Source organism: Trematomus bernacchii, unplaced genomic scaffold, assembly GCF_902827165.1.
Source record: "Trematomus bernacchii unplaced genomic scaffold, fTreBer1.1, whole genome shotgun sequence".
Classification (NCBI taxonomy): Eukaryota; Metazoa; Chordata; class Actinopteri; order Perciformes; family Nototheniidae; genus Trematomus; species Trematomus bernacchii.
Window position 1 is genome coordinate 826,193 of NW_022987666.1, and position 21,445 is coordinate 847,637.

The following is a 21,445-nucleotide window of genomic DNA, read 5'->3' on the forward strand; positions in this document are numbered from 1 at the left end:
AGAGAGAGAGAGAGAGAGAGAGTGTGTGTCTGTCTGTCTGTCTGTCTGTCTGTGAGAGAGAGAGAGAGAGGGTGTGTGAATTGTTACAGCTCAAATGCATTGCAATGACTTCCATGTTAAAAAAAGACTTTAAAAAGCTGAATATTTTAAAAAGTATAACATATTTTGAAAAAGTTGAAAGTTTCCCATCATGTGCTGAAAAGGCTGAATTGTTTGATATTTGAATGGTTCCTGCAGCTGAAATTAGGCTGAAGGAGTTAAATAAAGACATTAAATGTAAGTAGTAGTGAATGAATGTTTACAAACACCTGTGTGTGTAAACCCAGAGATGAAAGGTTACCATGGTGACGACTTATGACGATTTTCCAACTGCAGCACTGAGTCCCATTAAGAATGCATTGAGGATTATATCTGACAATTTTGCAACCTGGTCTCACCAGAATGCGTGACTCCACCATGACTCCTTAACACTGCATTGCGTGGTGGAGTCACGAACTTTGTTACATTTACGTGTCTGCACCACGCAAACAACGCCAATGTAAAGTGAATGAGGCTCCTTTGTCGTGGTGCACACACGCATTTCTACAACGTCCAGCAGTGAGCTTTTATTCTATAAAACGTTTTTAAAATCTACTGTATAGCTTGTAGTAACTCACAGGAGGCTTCTTTTATTTTATTTGTATTCATAATAATTTTTATTTTTCGTCAGAATGTATTATGGTGCATTATTCACCAATGTTTGTTCTCAAAAAACAATGTATTGTAAGTAATACAACTGTGATTTTTATTAAATTAGTTCGTTTTTAAGGAAGGCCAGAGCTTCAGCTGTGTCAAAGAGATTGTTCCCTTTAGTTAACGTTATTTAAAAGATAATTATATTCCTATTTGATTAAGTACCCTTTATTGTATTACGGACCCAAAGAGCTGAGCGTCCATTCCCATTGGATAACAGAGCATTTTACACCCGGAAGTAAGTATTCTCCTTACTGTCCATTGATTTTATTTACAGTGATATCTGCACTACTCATCAACTCATAAACACCAGATTATCCTTGTTAATTACACAACATTGATTGGTTTAAATTGTGTACAATGCTTTTGTATTTTCCCCTTTCGATTCGGAGAAACAAATATGTTTTCGGAGTGTGTGGATGGTAGAAGACACTACACTACCCAGAATCCTCAGCTATTGTTCCGCTTTGCCTCAAGCTCTGTGATTGGTTGACCTCCAACTGCATTCCAATGAAAAAAAACGTTTCGTCAAAGATCAAATCATACTTTATTCAGCAGTGCTTGCTTTACTCTTTGAAAGTCATCACATGAATGCATTGTAATGAATGGTTTGGCTGCATTAAACATTACACATCTGTCGTAGTTCTTTATTTATCTACAGAGATCGGGCCTCAGAATGGACCGGAAACTATTCTTTTACCGTTCTATTTTAATTTCACAATAAAGTTAGTAGTAATAATTTGTTTTGATATTATTGTTTTTTATTAACTACTAGACCGCTGGGTCATGTTAAGACCATCTTTTCTGTGTTGCTGTGGGTTTTTTACATCGCTTTTGTGTTACAAATATCAAAACAATAACAGAATATATCCGTCGTAAACTAAACCAGAAACAGCAGTATATTTTATTTTGTTAACACTGTAAACTTGACAGCTTTTTAACCCGCACCTCCTACTGGTTAAAGCACGTTATTACACGTTTAGAGTAATGCAATGCAGGTAGATTGGGTTGCTTTTTATTGACTGTTTTAAAATGCCTTTTTCTTAATGTCTTTCATTTTTGTAAAGCACTTTTGAATGTGTTATATTTGATGAAAACATTTAAATATTAAGAGTACATACTCTTAATATAGTGGGAAAGTGGAAGGTCAATGATATAAATAATATAGAATAGAAAATATCAAGAAGATACTGTAAGTGATCTCTACAATAAAACAGTTTAGTGCCTGATAGGAGGATGTGCAAAACAGACAAACTTATAAGGCTTTATTTAAACATTAAAGAATACTTTAGGTTAAGGTCTTCTTTTAAATAAGAAAAAAGCTTTGGGGGTATCTACAGATATTAAGCCTGACAAAGTACTTAACGTCTAATATATTGCATGGTTTGTTTTGGAACTTGACAATCAACTTTCCTTCAATGTTAACTATGTTGAAGCACTTATTTTAACTGATATTATACATATTAATTATACTCTTATAAGATGTATGTAGATAGTATAAGAAATGTGCAGAATATGTTTAATGGTGGAGGTACACAGATATCGATAGATGTCTTGTAATGCACTGTTGAGGAACCTGTGACCCAAGTGTTTCATTCATTGCATAACTACACCGTAGTTGTGTATATGATATGTCAATAAACCTTAGAAAATCTTGAAATCTTGAAAGGGATGTGCAAAATAGCCATTATATACAGTTTTTAATTAACTATTAGTAGAGAATAACGAGTAATGAATATGCTTTAGGGATCTGCAGATACATATTTAGTCTTCTCAAGCACCCACTACCAAATATCTCGCCTGATTGTTGGCTGAATTCACTGAATTTTACTCAGGTGTAACTAAAGTCTGATTTAAGGGTTGTTTATATTTCACATCATTAATCCAAATCTGTAAAGTAACTAAAATAAATGTAGTGGAGTAAAAATACCAGGTTAACCTTAAAGAAAGCCCTCAGGATTATAAAAGACCCCCATCACCCCACAAACTGTTCTGTCTGCTGCCGTCTGGCAGGCGGTACCGCAGCATCCGGACTAAAACCACCAGACTCAGGGACAGCTTCATCCCACAGGCCATAAGACTATTAAACACCTGAACTTAGAAACAACATCCATAACATTCATCTGGCTGCTACTTAGAAATTATTTATCTAATATATCATATTCCAATCACTTGTATATAGACTCTTATTGCACTATTTCACTTTTTACTATTTTTCTTTTTGTATTTACTTGCACTATTTGTTCTGTGTAGCCTATCTGTTTTATTGTGTTGCACTGTTGGAGGAGCCTGTGACCTAAGGGGGGGGGTAGGACCATGGATGTATAATAAGAACTGGATACAGCGTGGGAGGCGGGGCCTCATTCATTCCTATGAGAGTTGCTCATTCGCGCATGATGATAAAATGGCCCAACTTTTGAGAGAGCGAAACGTCACAGATTACCCGGCATGCCTGAGAAGTACCCGTATGTGCGCTCATAGCGCATGCGCAACTTTAACCATGCCCCCCAAAATGCTCGTTCACATCAAGCACGTCAATTTGCGTACACGTAACAGCACCGCACGTTCATGACAGCATGGTAATGGTTTGTTATGATAGATTTGATATTAACGAGGCAGCAGTTAGCAGCTAGCGGTTAGCTAGTAATTATGCTAATTTACACATCAATCGTTATGTACTTTTATATTACGCTGTAACAGGATCTAGTGATATCCAAGCAACAGAGCTTCATTTAGCATGAAAGAATTATTGCACTGTATATATATATATGTATATATATACAGTGCAATAAGCTTCTTAGTGCAATAAGAAGCTACAGTGACGTTAATCTACGTCGGTAATATTAACTTTATTTAATACAACATTTACGGTACAAGATTTAATCATACAGCCAGTATAATATTTTACAAATGATGAATTACAGCAAACATGTGCAATATATCCATTATTACAGCTCCGTGGGCTGGCAGTAAGGCGATATGGGTCCGTTCTTATTGTGCATCCATGGGTAAAGATAAACGCATGTACTAGTGCTGAACACGTAACATGAACGTGCCGGGCGGCGCGGTCCCGTGGGTTAGATGCGCGTTCATAATGCAGAGGGAAATAACTCTCAGAATAACGTTATTAGCACATTTTTACAACTTGAGGAACGAATGTTTTTAATAAGGGCTATACAAGTGTTTATACTGGGTAGTTTATTTAGTTTAAAAAAAATTATCCAACGATTTACAGACCACTCTTTCCCCATGTAAGTCAATGGGAAAAAGTGTTTCCGGGCCTGGCAACCAAAAGGAAGTGTAGTACCGCCGTTTGGCCAGCACGAATATTTTCATCAGAGTCCGGCGCACTTCCTGGGGGCTTGGGTAGGACACGTTCTAAGCACATGGTGTAGTCCCATAGCTGAGGATTCTGGGTAGTGTAGTGCCTTCTGCCATCCACACACTCCGAACAAATATTTGTTTCTCCGAATCGAAAGGGGAAAATACAAAAGCATTGTACACAATTTAAACCAATCAATGTTGTGTAATTAACAAGGATAATCTGGTGTTTTTGAGTTGATGAGTAGTGCAGATATCACTGTAAATAAAATCAATGGACAGTAAGGAGAATACTTACTTCCGGGTGTAAAATGCTCTGTTATCCAATGGGAATGGACGCTCAGCTCTTTGGGTCCGTAATACAATAAAGGGGACTTAATCAAATAAGAATATAATTATCTTTTAAATAACGTTAACTAAAGGGAACAATCTCTTTGACACAGCTGAAGCTCTGGCCTTCCTTAAAAACGAACTAATTTAATAAAAATCACAGTTGTATTACACACAATGCATTGTTTTTTGAGAACAAACATTGGTGAATAATGCACCATAATACATTATGACGAAAAATAAAAATTATTATGAATACAAATAAAATAAAAGAAGCCCCCTGTGAGTTACTACAAGCTATAAAGTAGATTTTAAAAACGTTTTATAGAATAAAAGCTCACTGCTGGACGTTGTAGAAATGCGTGTGTGCACCACGACAAAGGAGCCTCATTAGTGCGAATGCTGTGCCACAGCATTCCACTATAGTACTTCAAAACTTTATTCTTCCCCTTATTATTTCAGCCAATACTTTGGCACTCCATAACTTCAGCTTACTTTCAGCTACAGAAACCATTCAAATATTAAACTATTCAGCCTGTTCAGGAATCGATGGGAAACCTTCAACTTTTTAAAAATATTTTATACTTTTTGAAATATTCAGCTTTTTAAACTCTTTTTTTAACATTGAAGTCAATGGGAGATGCCTTCAAATCCTCTTTTCCTACACCTTGCGCCAAATGCTACTCCTTCCACATACTTTCAGCTAGACACTTCATTCCAACTTTCAAATGATCACAACACCTTCAGCTATTCAAACTTGACTTTTATTTTTGATATCTTTTACACTTCTTGAGATAATTAACTTTGTTTGGAGCTTGGTAAAGAGGCTTTCTTCAGATTTTAACATTAGTGTGGATGGAACAGCTCGTTAAGTCTAGAGTGCTTTGATCTCAAAACAGAGTGCAGCAGTGCTCCCCAAAAAATGTTTTAAACTTGCCATAATTCCCAAACCCTACACTCCTCAGACATATTTTTTCATGAAAAACGTAGGAAAACCTCTCCTAGGTTGGAAAATTAAAAAAAATTAAGAAGAAATATTAAACAAAATGCCTCTTGAGGGCATGAAGAGACAAAAAGTCCACCTAGCTCCCAATTGATTCCCATGTTAAATCTTTCCGGAACTTTCTTCAGAACAGAGAGAAGTACACTTTAGACAAACTGCTCGCATCTCCACATTTTACACACAAAACCAAAAAAAACAACATATATCAGTTCATTTGGGTTCCCTGATGCTCACGGTCTGGTAATTTTTTGATAGGAGCCATGGTTTTTTAACAGGTGGCAAAATTGTCAGATACAAACCTCAATGCATTCTTAATGGGACTCAGTGCTGCAGTGGGTAAATTGTCATAAGTCGTCACCATGGTAACCTTTCATCTCTGGGTTTACACACACAGGTGTTTGTAAACATTCACCACTACCTCTCTCTCTCACACACACACACACAGACACACAGACACACAGACAGACAGACAGACAGACAGACAGACTCTCTCTCTCTCTCACACACACACACACACACTCCCTCTCTCTCACAGACACATCAAGAGAAGAGAGGGCGATCAAGAGAAGTGAGAGGGCAATCAAGAGAAGAGAGAGAGAGGGCAATCAAGAGGAGAGAGGGCGATCAAGAGGAGAGAGAGAGGGCGATCAAGAGGAGAGAGAGAGGGCGATCAAGAGGAGAGAGAGTGGGCGATCAAGAGGAGAGAGAGAGGGCGATCAAGAGGAGAGAGAGATGGCGATCAAGAGGAGAGAGAGAGCGATCAAGAGGAGAGAGAGAAGGCGATCAAGAGGAGAGAGAGAGGGCGATCAAGAGGAGAGAGAGAGGGCGATCAAGAGAAGAGAGAGAGAGGGCGATCAAGAGGAGAGAAAGAGGGCGAGCAAGAGAAGAGAGAGGGCGATCAAGAGAAGAGAGAGAGGGCGATCAAGAGAAGAGGGCGATCAAGAGAAGAGAGAGAGGGCGATCAAGAGAAGAGAGAGAGAGAGGGCGATCAAGAGAAGAGAGAGGGCGATCAAGAGAAGAGAGAGAGAGGGCGATCAAGAGAGAGAGGGCGAGCAAGAGGAGAGAGAGAGGGCGATCAAGAGGAGAGAGAGAGGGCGATCAAGAGGAGAGAGAGAGGGCGATCAAGAGAAGAGAGAGAGAGGGCGATCAAGAGGAGAGAGAGAGGGCGATCAAGAGAAGAGAGAGAGAGGGCGATCAAGAGGAGAGAAAGAGGGCGAGCAAGAGAAGAGAGAGGGCGATCAAGAGAAGAGAGAGAGGGCGATCAAGAGAAGAGGGCGATCAAGAGAAGAGAGAGAGGGCGATCAAGAGAAGAGAGAGAGAGGGCGATCAAGAGAAGAGAGAGGGCGATCAAGAGAAGAGAGAGAGAGGGCGATCAAGAGAAGAGAGAGAGGGTGATCAAGAGGAGAGAGAGAGGGCGATCAAGAGGAGAGAGAGAGGGCGATCAAGAGGAGAGAGAGAGGGCGATCAAGAGGAGAGAGAGTGGGCGATCAATAGGAGAGAGAGAGGGCGATCAAGAGAAGAGAGAGAGAGGGCGATCAAGAGAAGTGAGAGAGGGCGATCAAGAGGAGAGAGAGAGGGCGATCAAGAGGAGAGAGAGAGGGCGATCAAGAGGAGAGAGAGAGGGCGATCAAGAGGAGAGAGAGTGGGCGATCAATAGGAGAGAGAGTGGGCGATCAAGAGAAGAGAGAGAGGGCGATCAAGAGGAGAGAGAGAGGGCGATCAAGAGGAGAGAGAGAGGGCGATCAAGAGGAGAGAGAGGGCGATCAAGAGAGAGAGGACGAGCAAGAGAAGAGAGAGAGAAGAGAGAGAGGGCGATCAAGAGAAGAGAGAGAGGGCGATAGAAGATTGAGAGGGTGATCAAGAGAAGAGAGAGGGCGATCAAGAGAAGAGAGAGAGTAATGTAACCTCCTAATGTAATGTATAACTACTATGAACATTTTCAAAAAGTGCTCAAACTTCATATGTGTGCTAACAGTCCAGCCGTGAAGACATCTACGGGACAGTTTTGAGATTTCTTCAAATGTCGTTGCCATGGCAACACAATGCTCACCATGAAACACGGTTTGCTCATAACTTCAGTGAAAATGCTCGAAATGGCCCAAAACTTCACAGGTTTGGTAACGATGCAGCCATCAACACATCTAAGCGTATTATGGGGTGTCATCAAATGCCGTTGCCATGGCGACAGATAATTCACCATCAAGTTAGTTCAAAAGTTTGTAGTTCAAATATTCTGCTGCTTTCCCAAGCCTTTTTACTTTCTTTTCTCATCTTAATACAAATTCCTTCACTACTACTTACATCTGATATTTAACTCCTTCAGCCTATTTTCAGCTGCAGAAACCATTATTACATTATTCAGCTATTTCAGGACATCAAGGCTATACATGTTTGTTTAAACCTTTTCTTTTAAATATTAAGCTTTTTCTCCATTTTTGTAGCTAAAAGCAGCTACCATTCAGCTAATAACATTCAGCTTTTTCTGCATTTTCAGCTAAATTCAGCCACAAATGTTCACAGTTTACAGCATTCGCACGCATTTTCTGCAGGAAATGCATTTTCTAGTTCACTTTACATTGGGGTTGTTTGCGTGGTGCAGACACGTAAATGTAGCAAAGTTCGTGACTCCACCACGCAATGCGGTGTTAAGGAGTCGTGGTGGAGTCACGCATTCTGGTGAGACCAGGTTGCAATTTTGCCACCTGTTGAAAAACTATGGCTCCTATCAAAAAATGACCAGACCGTGAGCATCAGGGAACCCCAATGAACTGATATATGTTGTTTTTTTTGGTTTTGTGTGTAAAATGTGGAGATGGGAGCAGTTTGTCTAAAGTGTACTTCTCTCTGTTCTGAAGAAAGTTCCGGAAAGATTTAACATGGGAATCAATTGGGAGCTAGCTGGACTTTTTGTCTCTTCATGCCCTCAAGAGGCCTTTTGTTTAATATTTCTTCTTAATTTTTTTTCATTTTCCAACCTAGGAGAGGTTTTCCTACGTTTTTCATGAAAAAATATGTCTGAGGAGTGTAGGGTTTGGGAATTATGGCAAGTTTAAAACATTTTTGGGGGAGAATTTGAAGAACTGCTGCACTCTGTTTTGAGATCAAAGCACTCTAGACTTAACGAGCTGCTCCATCCACACTAGTGTTAAAATCTGAAGAAAGCCTCTTTACCAAGCTCCAAACAAAGTTAATTATCTCAAGAAGTGTAAAAGATATCAAAAATAAAAGTCAAGTTTGAATAGCTGAAGTTGTTGTGATCATTTGAAAGTTGGAATGAAGTGTCTAGCTGAAAGTATGTGGAAGGAGTAGCATTTGGCGCAAAGTGTAGGAAAAGAGGATTTGAAGGCATCTCCCATTGACTTCAATGTTAAAAAAAAGAGTTTAAAAAGCTGAATATTTCAAAAAGTATAAAATATTTTTAAAAAGTTGAAGGTTTCCCATCGATTCCTGAACAGGCTGAATAGTTTGATATTTGAATGGTTTCTGTAGCTGAAAGTAAGCTGAAGTTATGGAGAGCCAAAGTATTGGCTGAAATAATAATTTTAAGCGGAAAGAATAAAGAAATTGAAGTACTATAGTGGAATGCTGTGGCACAGCATTCGCACTAATGAGATCAATTAGGGAGGATTTATTAGGGGACTTAATGTTAGGGCGAGTAGGACTGTCAACAATCTGAGTAACATTCAGAGAGATACAAAGGTTTTTAAAATCCTCTGATACTGCAGTTAACCAGTCCCAGTTAAAATCACCAAGTAGCACTATTTCCTTGTAGTCAAGTTGAGATAAAAGATTTGCTAGTGAAGACAAGGAGTCCTTGACAGCTGAGGGGGGTCTGTAACAGCCCACCACCATGACCTGTTGACCCTTCTGTGGCACAGACTCCAGGTGTTAACCCCACCGCCGGGCCTCATGAAACAACTGCAGCGGCTCCTCGTGGATTTCTTCTGGTCGGGTCATCACTGGGTGCCTGCATCGGTCCTGTACCTACCTGTGGCGGAGGGGGGCAGGGCCTTGTGGACATTACTGCGAGGACTGCTGCTTTTAGACTGCAGGCAGCTCAGCGGCTGCTGTATGGTGCCTCTCCCTGCTGGCTGGCTATGGCCCGGCTGTTGCTCTGGAGGGCAGGGGGCTTTGATTTGGATAAACACCTGTTTCTGTGTTTCCTTTTTACTGCTCAGTCATCAATGCCTGGAAGATTCTGAGTTTTACCAGACCACCCGACCCCCAGCCTGGGATGTGGCTGTTTGAGGAGCCACTCTTTGACACTGGTTTTCTTTCTGGAACCCTTTTCTCTTCAGCCACCCTAAAGAACGCGTTCATTGAAGCGGGAGTGGTAAAACTTGGCCCTTTGACAGGGATCTCCACAGAAACACCGGCTGAGGTGACGGGCATTCGATCAACCCGAGTTCTGGAGAACTTGGTAGATGAGGTGTGGCAGTCGCTGTCGCCATCCCACCGGACTTTTGCTCTGGATGCAGATCTGGCTGACCAGTGGGGAAAGGGACATGAGTATGTCTTTCCTGCCTTGAGTGTGGGTCCTGCGGTGGGGGAATGGAGAGAGGAGGATGGTCTCCTGCTATCACTGGGGACTCTAACACCTGGAACGTTCAGCTCCTGCAATGGGAAGCAGCTATACCTTAGCTGCGTAAAGGTGCTAAACCTCAGCTCACTCGCAGGCGTCAGAGAGTCGAGGTGGACAGATGTGTTTGGCTTGGGCTTTTCCCCTCAGGGCAGCTGGCGGATCCTGTATAAATCTCCGGTTGAGAAACGGATGGCTGACATCCAATGGAGAATCATACATGGAGCAATAGCCACTAACAAATACAGAGCTCATTTTGACCCAGGCACAAGGGGGCGCTGTCCGTTCTGTTTTATAGCAGAAACATTGGAGCATTTAGTGGTGTCCTGTCCCAGATTAGCTGGTCTAAAAAAAATGTTACAGGAGTGGGTGGAAGGGTTGGGGGAGGTTTTCTCCATACCACTTTGTGTCCATGGCCCCAAATACATCCTGAAAAAGAGGGAAACTATAGTACTGATACATTTCTTGTTTGCTAATGCAAAATGAGCGATCTGGAAAAGTAGAAAGAACCAAGTTGCTGGAGTGGGATGGACGGATGCAGTGATCTGTCTGAGGGGGCTGGTGGCAGCGCGTCTGAGGGTGGAGCATGCTACACACTGATCAACCATCTGCAGGGGCAAGGGTGTAACTTTGGTTTGAGAAGTGGGGGGGACACAAAACAGGGGGTCCTCCGCAATGAAACATTTTCTCAATTTAATTCCATTTCCTGCCTTTCTACAAATATATTAGGGACTATAGTGTTAACAAATCCAAGAATGTGTAGTGTATATAATGAGTGTGCACACTTATCTAGTATCCTATCCATGTGAACCTGTTTTATTTGTGGTGACCTCACCTCCTGTTGGGGGGTCCGGGGGCATGCACCCCCTGGAAGATTTGTTTTTCTTTAAATTGAAGTTGAATGCATCAATCTGGTGCACTTTGAGGGCAACATTAAGAGGTGTATGGATACAGCTCTCAACACTCATATGAAACAGAACTGTATATATTTCAATCATCAAAAAACCATTAGAATATGCTCACAAGCAATAACACATATTTGATCACCTCCTCTCTCCTATCTGTATTTTACCTAGTCTGCATTCTTTCTTTTTATTTATGCATATTTGACTAATCACTCCCCTTTCAAGGTTCAAGGTTCAAGGTTCTTTATTGTCAATCTGACATAGCTACAGAGTAATTATGTAGTTGAAAATCTTATGTCACAGGCTTCTCCAACAATGCAACATAATAACATAATAACAATAAGAGCAAGAGCAATACAAAAAGAATAATAGTTATAAAATAAAATAAAGTTATGATGTGGAATAGTGCAATAGAGTCTATATACAAGTTATTGGAATGATATATATATATATATATTTATTAGGTATTAGATACATACTACTGAGTAGCAGATGAATGTTTGAAGTTGTTTCAACAGTTCCATTTTTTAACAGTCTCACTGCCCGCGGGAAGAAACTGTCTCCGAATCTTCTTGTCCTTGCCAGGATGCTGCGGTAACGTCTGCCAGACGGCAACAGAAAGAACAGTTTGTGGCTGGGGTGATGGGGGTCTTTGATAATCCGTAGTGATTTCTTCCTGAGCCGCTGGGAGTAAAGGTCCTCCATGGATGGCAGCTCCGTCCTGGTGATGTGCTGTGCAGTTTTCACCACCCTCTGTAAAGCCTTACGATTGAGGGCGGTGCAGCTGCCGTACCAGGCCGTGATGCTGCCAGTGAGGATCCTCTCTACGGTGCACCTGTAGAAGGTCAGGATGCTCTCTATGGAGCACCTGTAGAAGTTGCAGAGTATCCTGGAATCCATTTTGAACCTCGGAGGAAGAAGAGCCGCTGTCGAGCTTTCTTGGTGATGGTGGTGGTGTGAAGAGACCATGTCAGGTCCTCAGTGATGTGGACCCCAAGGAACCTGAAGCTTTTGACTCTCTCCACCGTAGTCCCATTGATGGCGATGGGGGCGTGTCCCTCTCCCTGCTGCTTCCTGTAGTCCACAATCAGCTCCTTTGATTTGCTGATGTTGAGATGGAGGTTGTTATCCTGGCACCAATATGTCAGGTTTTCGACCTCCTCTCTGTACGCCGCCTCGTCATCGTCTGTGATCTGGCCGATGACGGTCGTGTCATCAGCAAACTTCACGATGGTGTTGGAGCTGTGTGTGGCCACGCAGTCGTGGGTGAACAGGGAGTAGAGGAGAGGGCTGAGCACGCAGCCTTGAGGGGCTCCGGTGTTGAGGATCAGGGTGGAGGATGTGATGTTTCCCACCCGCACTGCCTGGGGTCTACCCGTCAAGAAGTTCAGGATCCAGTCACAGAGGGCGCTGTTGAGCCCGAGCTCTCTGAGCTTGATGGCCAGCTTGGAGGGCACAATGGTATTGAATGCTGAACTGTAGTCAATGAACAGCATTCTCACATATGTGTTCCTGTTCTTCGGGTCCAGGTGTGAGAGGGCAGTGTGGAGGGTGAGGGCTATGGCGTCGTCTGTGGACCTGTTTGCTCTGTGGGCAAACTGCAGGGGGTCCAGAGATTCAGGGAGGGAGGAGGTGATGAATAATTTGACTAACCGCTCAAAGCACTTCATTATGGTGGAGGTGAGTGCTACTGGGCGGTAGTCGTTGGGGCAGGTGATGATTGTCTTTTTCGGGACAGGAACGATAGTGGAGTGTTTAAGACGTGTGTGTGTGTGTGTGTGTGTGTGTGTGTGTGTGTGTGTGTGTGTGTGTGTGTGTGTGTTTTCTGTGTGTGTGTGTTTTCTGTGTGTGTGTGTGTGTGTTTTCTGTGTGTGTGTGTTTTCTGTGTGTGTGTGTTTTCTGTGTGTGTGTGTGTGTGTGTGTGTGTGTGTGTGTGTGTGTGTGTGTGTGTGTGTGTGTGTGTGTGGTTGCATTTCTAAAGGCATGTTTACTGACATCCTGCGCTGTGGGAAATATGGCAATTCAAGACTTAGTAATGGAACAAGAAATCCTCTTTTCAGCTTTTGTGATCTTTCCCTGGAAGTTGAGAAGTGTGTGTTGTTTTGGTGAAAACACGCAGGAACAATTAGGGGAAATAAAGACAATTATTGAAAAGCAGCAATTTCTCACATAAAGATTTTTTGACGGTTGTTTTTATTTATTTTTTAAATGTGTCTTACTTTAAATTGCTTCGTTTTTTTGTTGTATTTTAATGTTCTTTTGCTAAATATTATTTAATCCATTTAAATGTCTTCGACATAATTAATTATAATAATAACAATAATAGGATATAAACACCAATACCATTCCTTTATCTGTCCAACAGAGGGCACATTTTCATTTTTCCAGCAGTATAGATAGAGAGGAAACAAATACATAACACACTATTCGATACAAAGGCATGCATATAGTATTTAAAATAAAATACAATACATTTTATGTATGTATTCGTTTTTTTGGCACGGACATTGCACTTTAATGAACACTTAAAACATGATATATGCCTGTGTGAAGGCCTGTTTAATCGAATTAAGTGTGAATACAGCACCACAGATCATTAGAGGTTTTAAAAACATGTGACCACAAGGTGGCGCTGTGGTTGCATTTCTGAAGGCATGTTTACTGACATCATGTGCGGTGGGAAATATGGCAAGACTTAGTAATGGAACAAGAAATCCTCTTTTCAGCTTTCGTGATCTTTCCCTGGAAGTTGAGAAGTGTGTGTTGGTTTTGGGAAACACGCAGGAACAATTAGGGGAAATAAATGATGCATAATAATCAGTGTTGGGTGTAACGCATTACAAAAGTAACAGAGTTACAGTAATATATTACTTTTTGCTGTAACGAAGTAATGTAACGCATTACTAATGAAACTTGGGTAATATATTACGCGTTACAATGCTCAGTAACGCAGTTACAACACATTTTAACCCGAAATTAAATGGTGTTTTGTTTTTTAAGAATGTACTAACATAGCGAGACATTCCGACACCAGAGAAAAATTGTGCGGGTAGATTAGTGCACAGTCTTGTTTTGTTTGATCACTGGGCATGTTCCTTTTGTGATACTATAACAATACATAGTTTAAATGTATATTTGTGTTTTAATGTTTTGTGTGGTGGATTCATCGATCCTCCCACGCCCCCCTGCCAAAACCTCTTGCCACCCCTTTGCCACCCCATGTCAAATTGTCTAGATCCGCCACTGATACTAGTATACCCTATCGACATGGCACTGCTCCCATCTTTTGAACCGACTGTTTGCATAGGAAAAAACCCTTATTATCATGTCATTGTTTGTTAAATAACCATAGCTTAAGATGTATTAACTCTCAATTTAGCATTGATTAATGATCGTTTTTCAAATGTTACTCAATAAAAATTGCATAATTGTTGTCTTCTAAACAGTTCTACCATCTCCAAGTTTTGTTCATCAGTGGACCTTTCCATGAACAAAACTTCTCCCAGCCTTAGCTACAGTCCCTTTGAATAAGCTGCGCTTCAGTAATGCACAGCAAACCTTTGGACTGATCTGAAGCCAATAGCTGATTATTACAGAATGTCATGCATTAGCACCAGAGTTGTAGATCAACTTCAGCACAGTCATTGCTCCTTGTTATATGTGGCATGTCTTCACTCGTCACATGGCTATCCTTGGGACTGAGCACACAATGAGTCAGCTATATTATAACTATCTAGTGTTATCAAACGTTTAATCATTAACCAAGAAATGGTCAGTAATCTGTTTTTAGGATCATCACAGTCAGTGAAAGACTTTTCACGCACAATCGTTGGTACTAATACAAATGTCATTTCCAGCAATCTAAATGATTTACTCTTAAATGTAGAGCACTTGTGTCGTGCTGAGTATCAAGGTGACGATTTTGTATTGTAGGGATGTTTATCAAAATGTTTGTTCGTTAGAAATGTACATTCTAAAGCTTAGAGTGTTTAGAGGCTGGATGACAGGCACATGTGGTTTATGGCTTCAACAACACAATACTGTTCAATTGGATTCATGTGATCATCCTTCTTATTCCACTCATAGGCCATGACTCACACATGCACGCCATCAGCAATACTCTTGGTTTTCTGTGTTTTTTGTTGAACTGGTGTCTGGTAGCAATTTACCTCTGGAATTTTCTTTAAAAAAAACAGCCCAACATTTAAAGCGCAAAAAGAAAACCAAGATCTTTCGCACAGAAGCACAAAAGTTTTGCTGGCTTTTTAAAAATCATGATGGCCTTTAACTAATATGATGTGACCTGAAAAACTCTCCTTCCAGAGAAAGTGAAGGCATGCAGAGAATAAAGTGGAAACACAACAGCAAAAGGAGTCTAATGAGCTCCCTCCCTCCCCTTTCCTAAACTCACTTCCTTTTTGGGTGGTCCATCCCCCTTACACAAGGAAAACAGAACAGAAATACTTGTGTAAGACTTTTTTTCTCTCTTACATACAGTCTTTTGCCTGAAATGTTGAACTTTAGACACATCTGAATGTAGGAGTGTCTGGGTTCTGGAGCAAAGCAACATTAACTGAATGAATGGGTGAGTTTAACAGCCTGGGTTAATGCTGCTGACGGCAGACAGTGTGGGTTAAAGGGAAATGATTTCATTGTGGCCTCCAGTTGACTTGAATAACTTGTCAAATGTTCACACATATAAACAATAACTTAAATGTATTGACGATAACAATGACTTAAATACTGTAGCAGGATGAGGGTCCTAATCCCCTTTAAAGCATATTGTCCTTGTTGTGAGCATATCACCACCAGGGGGCACCCTATAAAAGGGCAGAGGTTTCTAGCTGGCTGTCTCTTGTTTGTTGGTACACAGACCCGCCCCACTTGCGTGTTTGCCGTGTTTGCTTCCGCTACCGGGGCAGGTAGGCTATGTTGCAGTAGCAAGCTCGCTTCAGGAAAGGTTCTGCAATTCGCCAGCGTATTGATACTTCGCCCTGCTTTTGCCTCGCCTAGTGGAGGTGCAGCCTGTCAACACAGCCATAAAGAGCGTGAAGCTCTCCCCTCTCGGCGTCATCGATAGGAAAGCCTGATCGGTATGTGCGCTGTACGGCGATCTATTTAGTCAATCCACCTCATTACTTGTATTTGATATTAACGCTGTATTTGTATTTATTCATAAACCTAGGACCAATCCAATGTTTAAGGGACATCTGCTGTTTTGCTTTACCGGAAAGAGTGTGTTTATCGGCAGTAACGTCACAACTGCTGCTGATCCTGCCTAAATGTTTGGGCAACAGGTGTTATGCCGTGGACGATCCGCGGGAAGATGGCGGAGTGAGAAGTAACAACGTTGCAGGCTCGTAGAAAAAGTTTAGATTTTAGTCCTTGACTGTAAAACTGACAGGCAATAGCTTATTCATGATACACTTTAAGTTATTATAGAAGCTTAAAAAGTCACATTTTACTTTAATTCTCCAGTTACCAACACTTTTGACATAAAGTGCCTGCTAGCATGACCGACCACGATTACAACTTAAAAGTTCTCCGTGAGGCGTGTGACGACTCGGATATTGAGGACATGGAAGCGGACAACTCTAAGGGACACAAAATAAATCGGGACCACACACCAACTAAAGGACCGAATCCAAAGAAATCGAAGGTTCACGGCGAAACACAAATGGCAGAGGATAGCAACAGCACCATTCTCCAGGCAATTCAAGTCTTATCCGGAAAAATGGATGAACAGACAGAGCTGTTAAGAAAGTTTGAAAAACGCATTGAAGCAAACACTGAAGCAGCTAAAGAAAATAAGAAAGACATTTCTGCTCTTCAGAAAAAGTTTGATGATCTTCTAAAAGATAACACTTTACTACGTAAGTCTGGCGAGGAGCAAGCCCGCTACAAACGGAGGTGGAATCTGAGGATGAATGGTCTGCCTGAAAAAGAAGGAGAAAACACAAGAGAAGCTGTGATCGGGATACTCACAAGAGTTGTTCCGCTGTCTGTGGAGAAGCTGCGTGACTCAGTGGACACTGTCCATCGGCTGGGTATGAAGGGTAATGCAGCTACTTCCAACAACACACCGCGGTCAATCATCATTCAGTTCGGGATGAGGACTGTTCGTGACGAGATCTGGAAAAAGTCCAAAGATGCGAGAGTCTGCAGCGAGATGCACATTCGTTTCAAAGAGGATTTCTCCAAGGAGGACCGGGAGGCTCGCTCCAAGCTGTGGCCACTGGTTCAAGAAGCCAGGAGAAAGGGGAAGAGAGCCTTTTTGAAGGAAGGCTTCGCGCTGATTGACAACAAAAGAGTGGACCCGGAATAAAGTGAAAAACACCGCAGTAATTAACTGGAAGGACAGGGAGCAGGTTTTCTGTCCTCAGTAGGTATGCTGAAGTTCTCAGTTTGAGTGTTTGATTGGACTTGTCTCAGGTTATATTCAAAATGTTGTGAGCTATTGCACTAAATATGTTTGTTAAGGGCTACGTTACTCACTCCTGCGCATCGATATAACATTCCTTTGCGCATTTTCTTAAAGATTCTATCTTTGCTCTTTCAATGTTATCTTTCATATCCTTAAATGCTAGGGGGCTAAAAAACAATGTGAAACGTAAGGCAATTTTTCTTTTTTGTAAGGAACAAAAAGCAAATTGTGTTTTTCTGCAAGAAACTCATTCTGCAGAGGCAGACACTAAGTTCTGGAAAGTACAATGGGGAGACAACATTTTTTTCAGCCATGGAACAACACATTCGGCTGGAGTGATGATTTTATTTAACAGGTTACCTGGAAATATAATTGACCACAGGAGTGATACAAACGGTCATTGGCTAATGGTTGTGACTGATGTTAATGGGTCTAATTACATACTGGTGTGTGTTTATGGGTATAACAGAAAGATTCAAAACAATAATTTTCTTTCAATCTTGTGCCAAAAATTAGAGGAATGGAAAGCACTTTATATGACTGATAAGATTATAATCGGAGGGGATTTTAATGTAGTTCCTGATGAGTGGTTAGATCGTCTTCCTTTAAGGGGACAATGTCATAATTTTAATGATTCTATTATTCACTTGGCCTCTAAACTTAATTTAACTGATGTTTGGAGAATAAATAATCCCTCAAAATCACAATATACCTGGTTTAACTCTTCTAACAATGGTCAGTGCTCTAGGCTCGATTATTGGTTAATCTCTACTAGTTTAACTAATAATGTCTCAAAGTGTGACATTTCAGCATCACCTCTGACGGATCACTGTGTCATCTCTTTGTCCTTTTTACTATGCAACTTCAGTCCCAATCTTAACCCTATATGGAAATTCAATAATAGTCTTTTGGAGAATGCAGATTTTTGTAGAGAGATCAAACAACTGATAAAAGAAACTCTGGCTTTGGATATGTCATCTCTCAGTAAATGGGAATGGTTTAAATTTAGTGTGAGACAGATTGCGATAAAATCCTGTAAATACTCTTCTAGATTAAAGAAACAAAAACAACAAGAGATGACAAGTGCAATTAATAATTTATGCCTTAAAGCTGAGTTATCATTGGATGAGCAAATTCAACTGAACAATTTACAAACTCAATTAGACAACATGTATTTGGAAAAAGCAAAGGGAGCTTTTATTCGTTCGAGAGCCCGATGGATTGAGCAAGGAGAGAAAAACACTTCTTATTTCTTCAATCTTGAAAAGCAAAGACAAGTGAAAAAGAAAATCCAAAAACTGATTATTAATGATGTCACTATTGAAAATCAAGACCAGATAAATGAAGAAATTAGACTTTTTTATAGCAATTTATATAACTCAAAGTTTTCTAAAGAAAATTGTGATAACTTTTTTAGTAAAATTACAGAATTCAAAAAGACAATAGATTATTCTTTTAAACAGTATATGGACGATGGACTAAAAATTGAAGAATTAGATAGTGCATTACTGCAAATGTCTGGTGGCAAATCACCAGGGCTGGATGGTTTAACCATAGAGTTTTATAAATGTTTTTGGTCAGATGTGCGAGAAATGCTTTATAAGGCGTTCACAGATTGCATTTCAGCAGGAAACCTTTCGCCAACCATGAAACATGGCCTTATTACCTTAATTCCAAAACCAAATAAAAATAATCTTTTGTTGGATAATTGGAGACCTATTACCCTGTTATGTAATGATTACAAACTTTTAGCACATGTTTATGCTAACAGGTTAAACTCGGGTCTGAATCAACTAATAGATGAATGTCAATCAGCCTTTATAAAGGGCAGAAGTATTCATAACCATACCAGACTGATATTGGATATGCTTGATTACCAGGAGTTTATTGATACTGAAGGTCTCGTACTATTTCTGGATTTTTACAAGGCTTTTGATACTGTTGAACATTCCTTTTTAATGGAAACTCTGACATTTCTGGGTTTTGGTGAACATTTCTGCAACATAATTAGGATGCTCTACTCGGACATTTATAGTTCTGTATCTTTGAACCCTGGAATGAGCCCTAGGTTTAAGGTTTTACGTGGTATTCGACAGGGTTGTCCTATTTCCCCCAAATTATTTATTCTGACCACCCAAGTATTAACAACGCTTATTATAAAGAATCACAAAATATTAGGCATTACCCTCTTTGACAAAGAGTTCAAAAATTAGTCAATTTGCGGATGACACATCCATTTTCCTAAAGAATAAATCCATGGTAAAGGAAACTCTTAACACAATTTCAATTTTTTTCAAAAGCATCAGGGTTATCTCTTAATCTTTCAAAATGTGAATTACTCCCTATCCATTCATGTGATGATTCCACTATTGACTCTATTAGAGTGGTACCTGAGGTGAAATATTTGGGAATAACATTATCTAAAAATTATATCAGGAGAGAAGATCTTAATATTTGTAACCGTATCACAGATATGAAGAAATCTCTCAGTCGTTGGTTAACTAGAGATCTTACTATTTTTGGCAGAGTTCTTCTTACTAAAGCAGAAGGTATATCTAAACTTATTTATCCATGCCACTCATGTTTTGTCTCTTCGGCTAATATAAAAAAAGCCAACTCAATTATTTTCCAATTCTTGTGGAGAAATAAAACTCACTACATTAAAAAGTCACAGCTTGTTAAAGAATATGATAAAGGCGGAATTAAAGCTTTAGACTTTGAATCGATGATTGGAACAATTAAAATAAAATGGTTGAAAGCCTTTTTGTCCCAGCCAGAATCCATGTGGTTCCATATTCCAAAGGCCATATTTAAACGTCTAGGAGGGTTTGATTTTCTTTTAAAATGTGATTTTGAGGTTAATAAGATTCCGACCAAATTGTCAAATTTTCATAAGCAGATACTTCATTATTGGAAGATGATATTTACCCACAATTTTTCTCCTCATGGATCTACGTTATGGAACAATAGAGTGATTATCATAAACAGAAAATCCTTGTTTAGGAGTGATTGGCATGAGAGGGGTATTTTGTTTGTTAGAGATTTACTAGATTGCAATGGTAAACTGCTAGATTTTTTGGCCTTTTCAACGAAATACAATATAACGTGTACTGCTAAAGATTATAACAAAATCTGTAAAGCAATTCCTGTACCACTTATTGGAATGATTCATAATACTTTACTGTACTCAAATGTTGTATCAGTTTTACCTAATTTGGAAATTATTGGCGATACTCTTAAGAATAACAAATCTATAATGCTTCCTGAAATCCCACATTTTTCACAATTTTAACAGAGGCTTATTTCCTCAAGTGACCGATTTAGACACTTTATCTGTAATGGAAAAAGCTCTATCTGATTTTATAAAATGGCCTATTTCCCCTAAAGCAAAAGAAACTCATTTTAAAATTGTTCATAAAATCTACCCGGTTTTCTACTTTTTTTAAATTCAAGATTTAAATTTGAAGTGGAACCATGTTCCTTTTGTAATTTATCTGATGAATCGTTGGAACATTTATTTTCTCTTGCCCCTTTTCTGAATTGTTTTTGGTCGAATGTGAGAGATTGGTTGTTACTTAAATTAACAAATATTCCGGCCTTCAAAATATATCACATTTATATTATATTGATAATTTGGACTCTCCCATTTCTGATTTGGTAAATATAATTATTATTTTGGGTAAATACCATTTACATTGTAGTAAATGGAGAGGAGGCAAGCCCTCCCTTTCCCTGTTTCATAAATGAGTTCAAGTCCTTTTTTCTGTCCCTTAGAAAAATACAATCTTGTAACCTGTCTATAAAGATTTGCAATGACATTTCCAAATGGTTATTATTTTAAGTAAGCTTAATGCCTCTTAAATGTTTTTGTGGCCTTTATGCTTTTTTCTTTCCCCCCTGGCTCTTACTGGATGTATTAGTTATGTTTTTTTGTCTTATTGTGAATGAATGTCTTGAACTTATGTTGATAAGTTGATGATATCCTCACCGAGCTTTTGTATGTTTAAAAAAATGTTCAAAAAAAAAAAAAAAAAAAAAAAAAAAAAAAAAAAAAAAAAAAAAAAAAAAAAAAAAAAAAAAAAAAGTGTTATGCCGTAGATTGAAGCCTTGCCGTAGATTGAAGCCCTGTTCGCGGGGACGCGCAAAGGTTA

The 21,445-nt window shown here is 39.8% G+C and overlaps 1 protein-coding gene across 1 annotated transcript in view; it reads left to right on the top strand.

Annotated features, from left to right (window-relative positions):
• Positions 1 to 15,960, top strand: part of LOC117487158 — a 49,268-nt gene extending 33,308 nt beyond the window's left edge. Inside the window, exons 4-5 of the mRNA XM_034135813.1 lie at positions 9,565 to 9,954; positions 15,884 to 15,960. Of these exons, the coding sequence (XP_033991704.1) occupies positions 9,565 to 9,954; positions 15,884 to 15,960 (467 nt within the window). The remainder of the gene's footprint in view (positions 1 to 9,564; positions 9,955 to 15,883) is intronic.
• Positions 15,961 to 21,445: the final 5,485 nt, after the last annotated feature.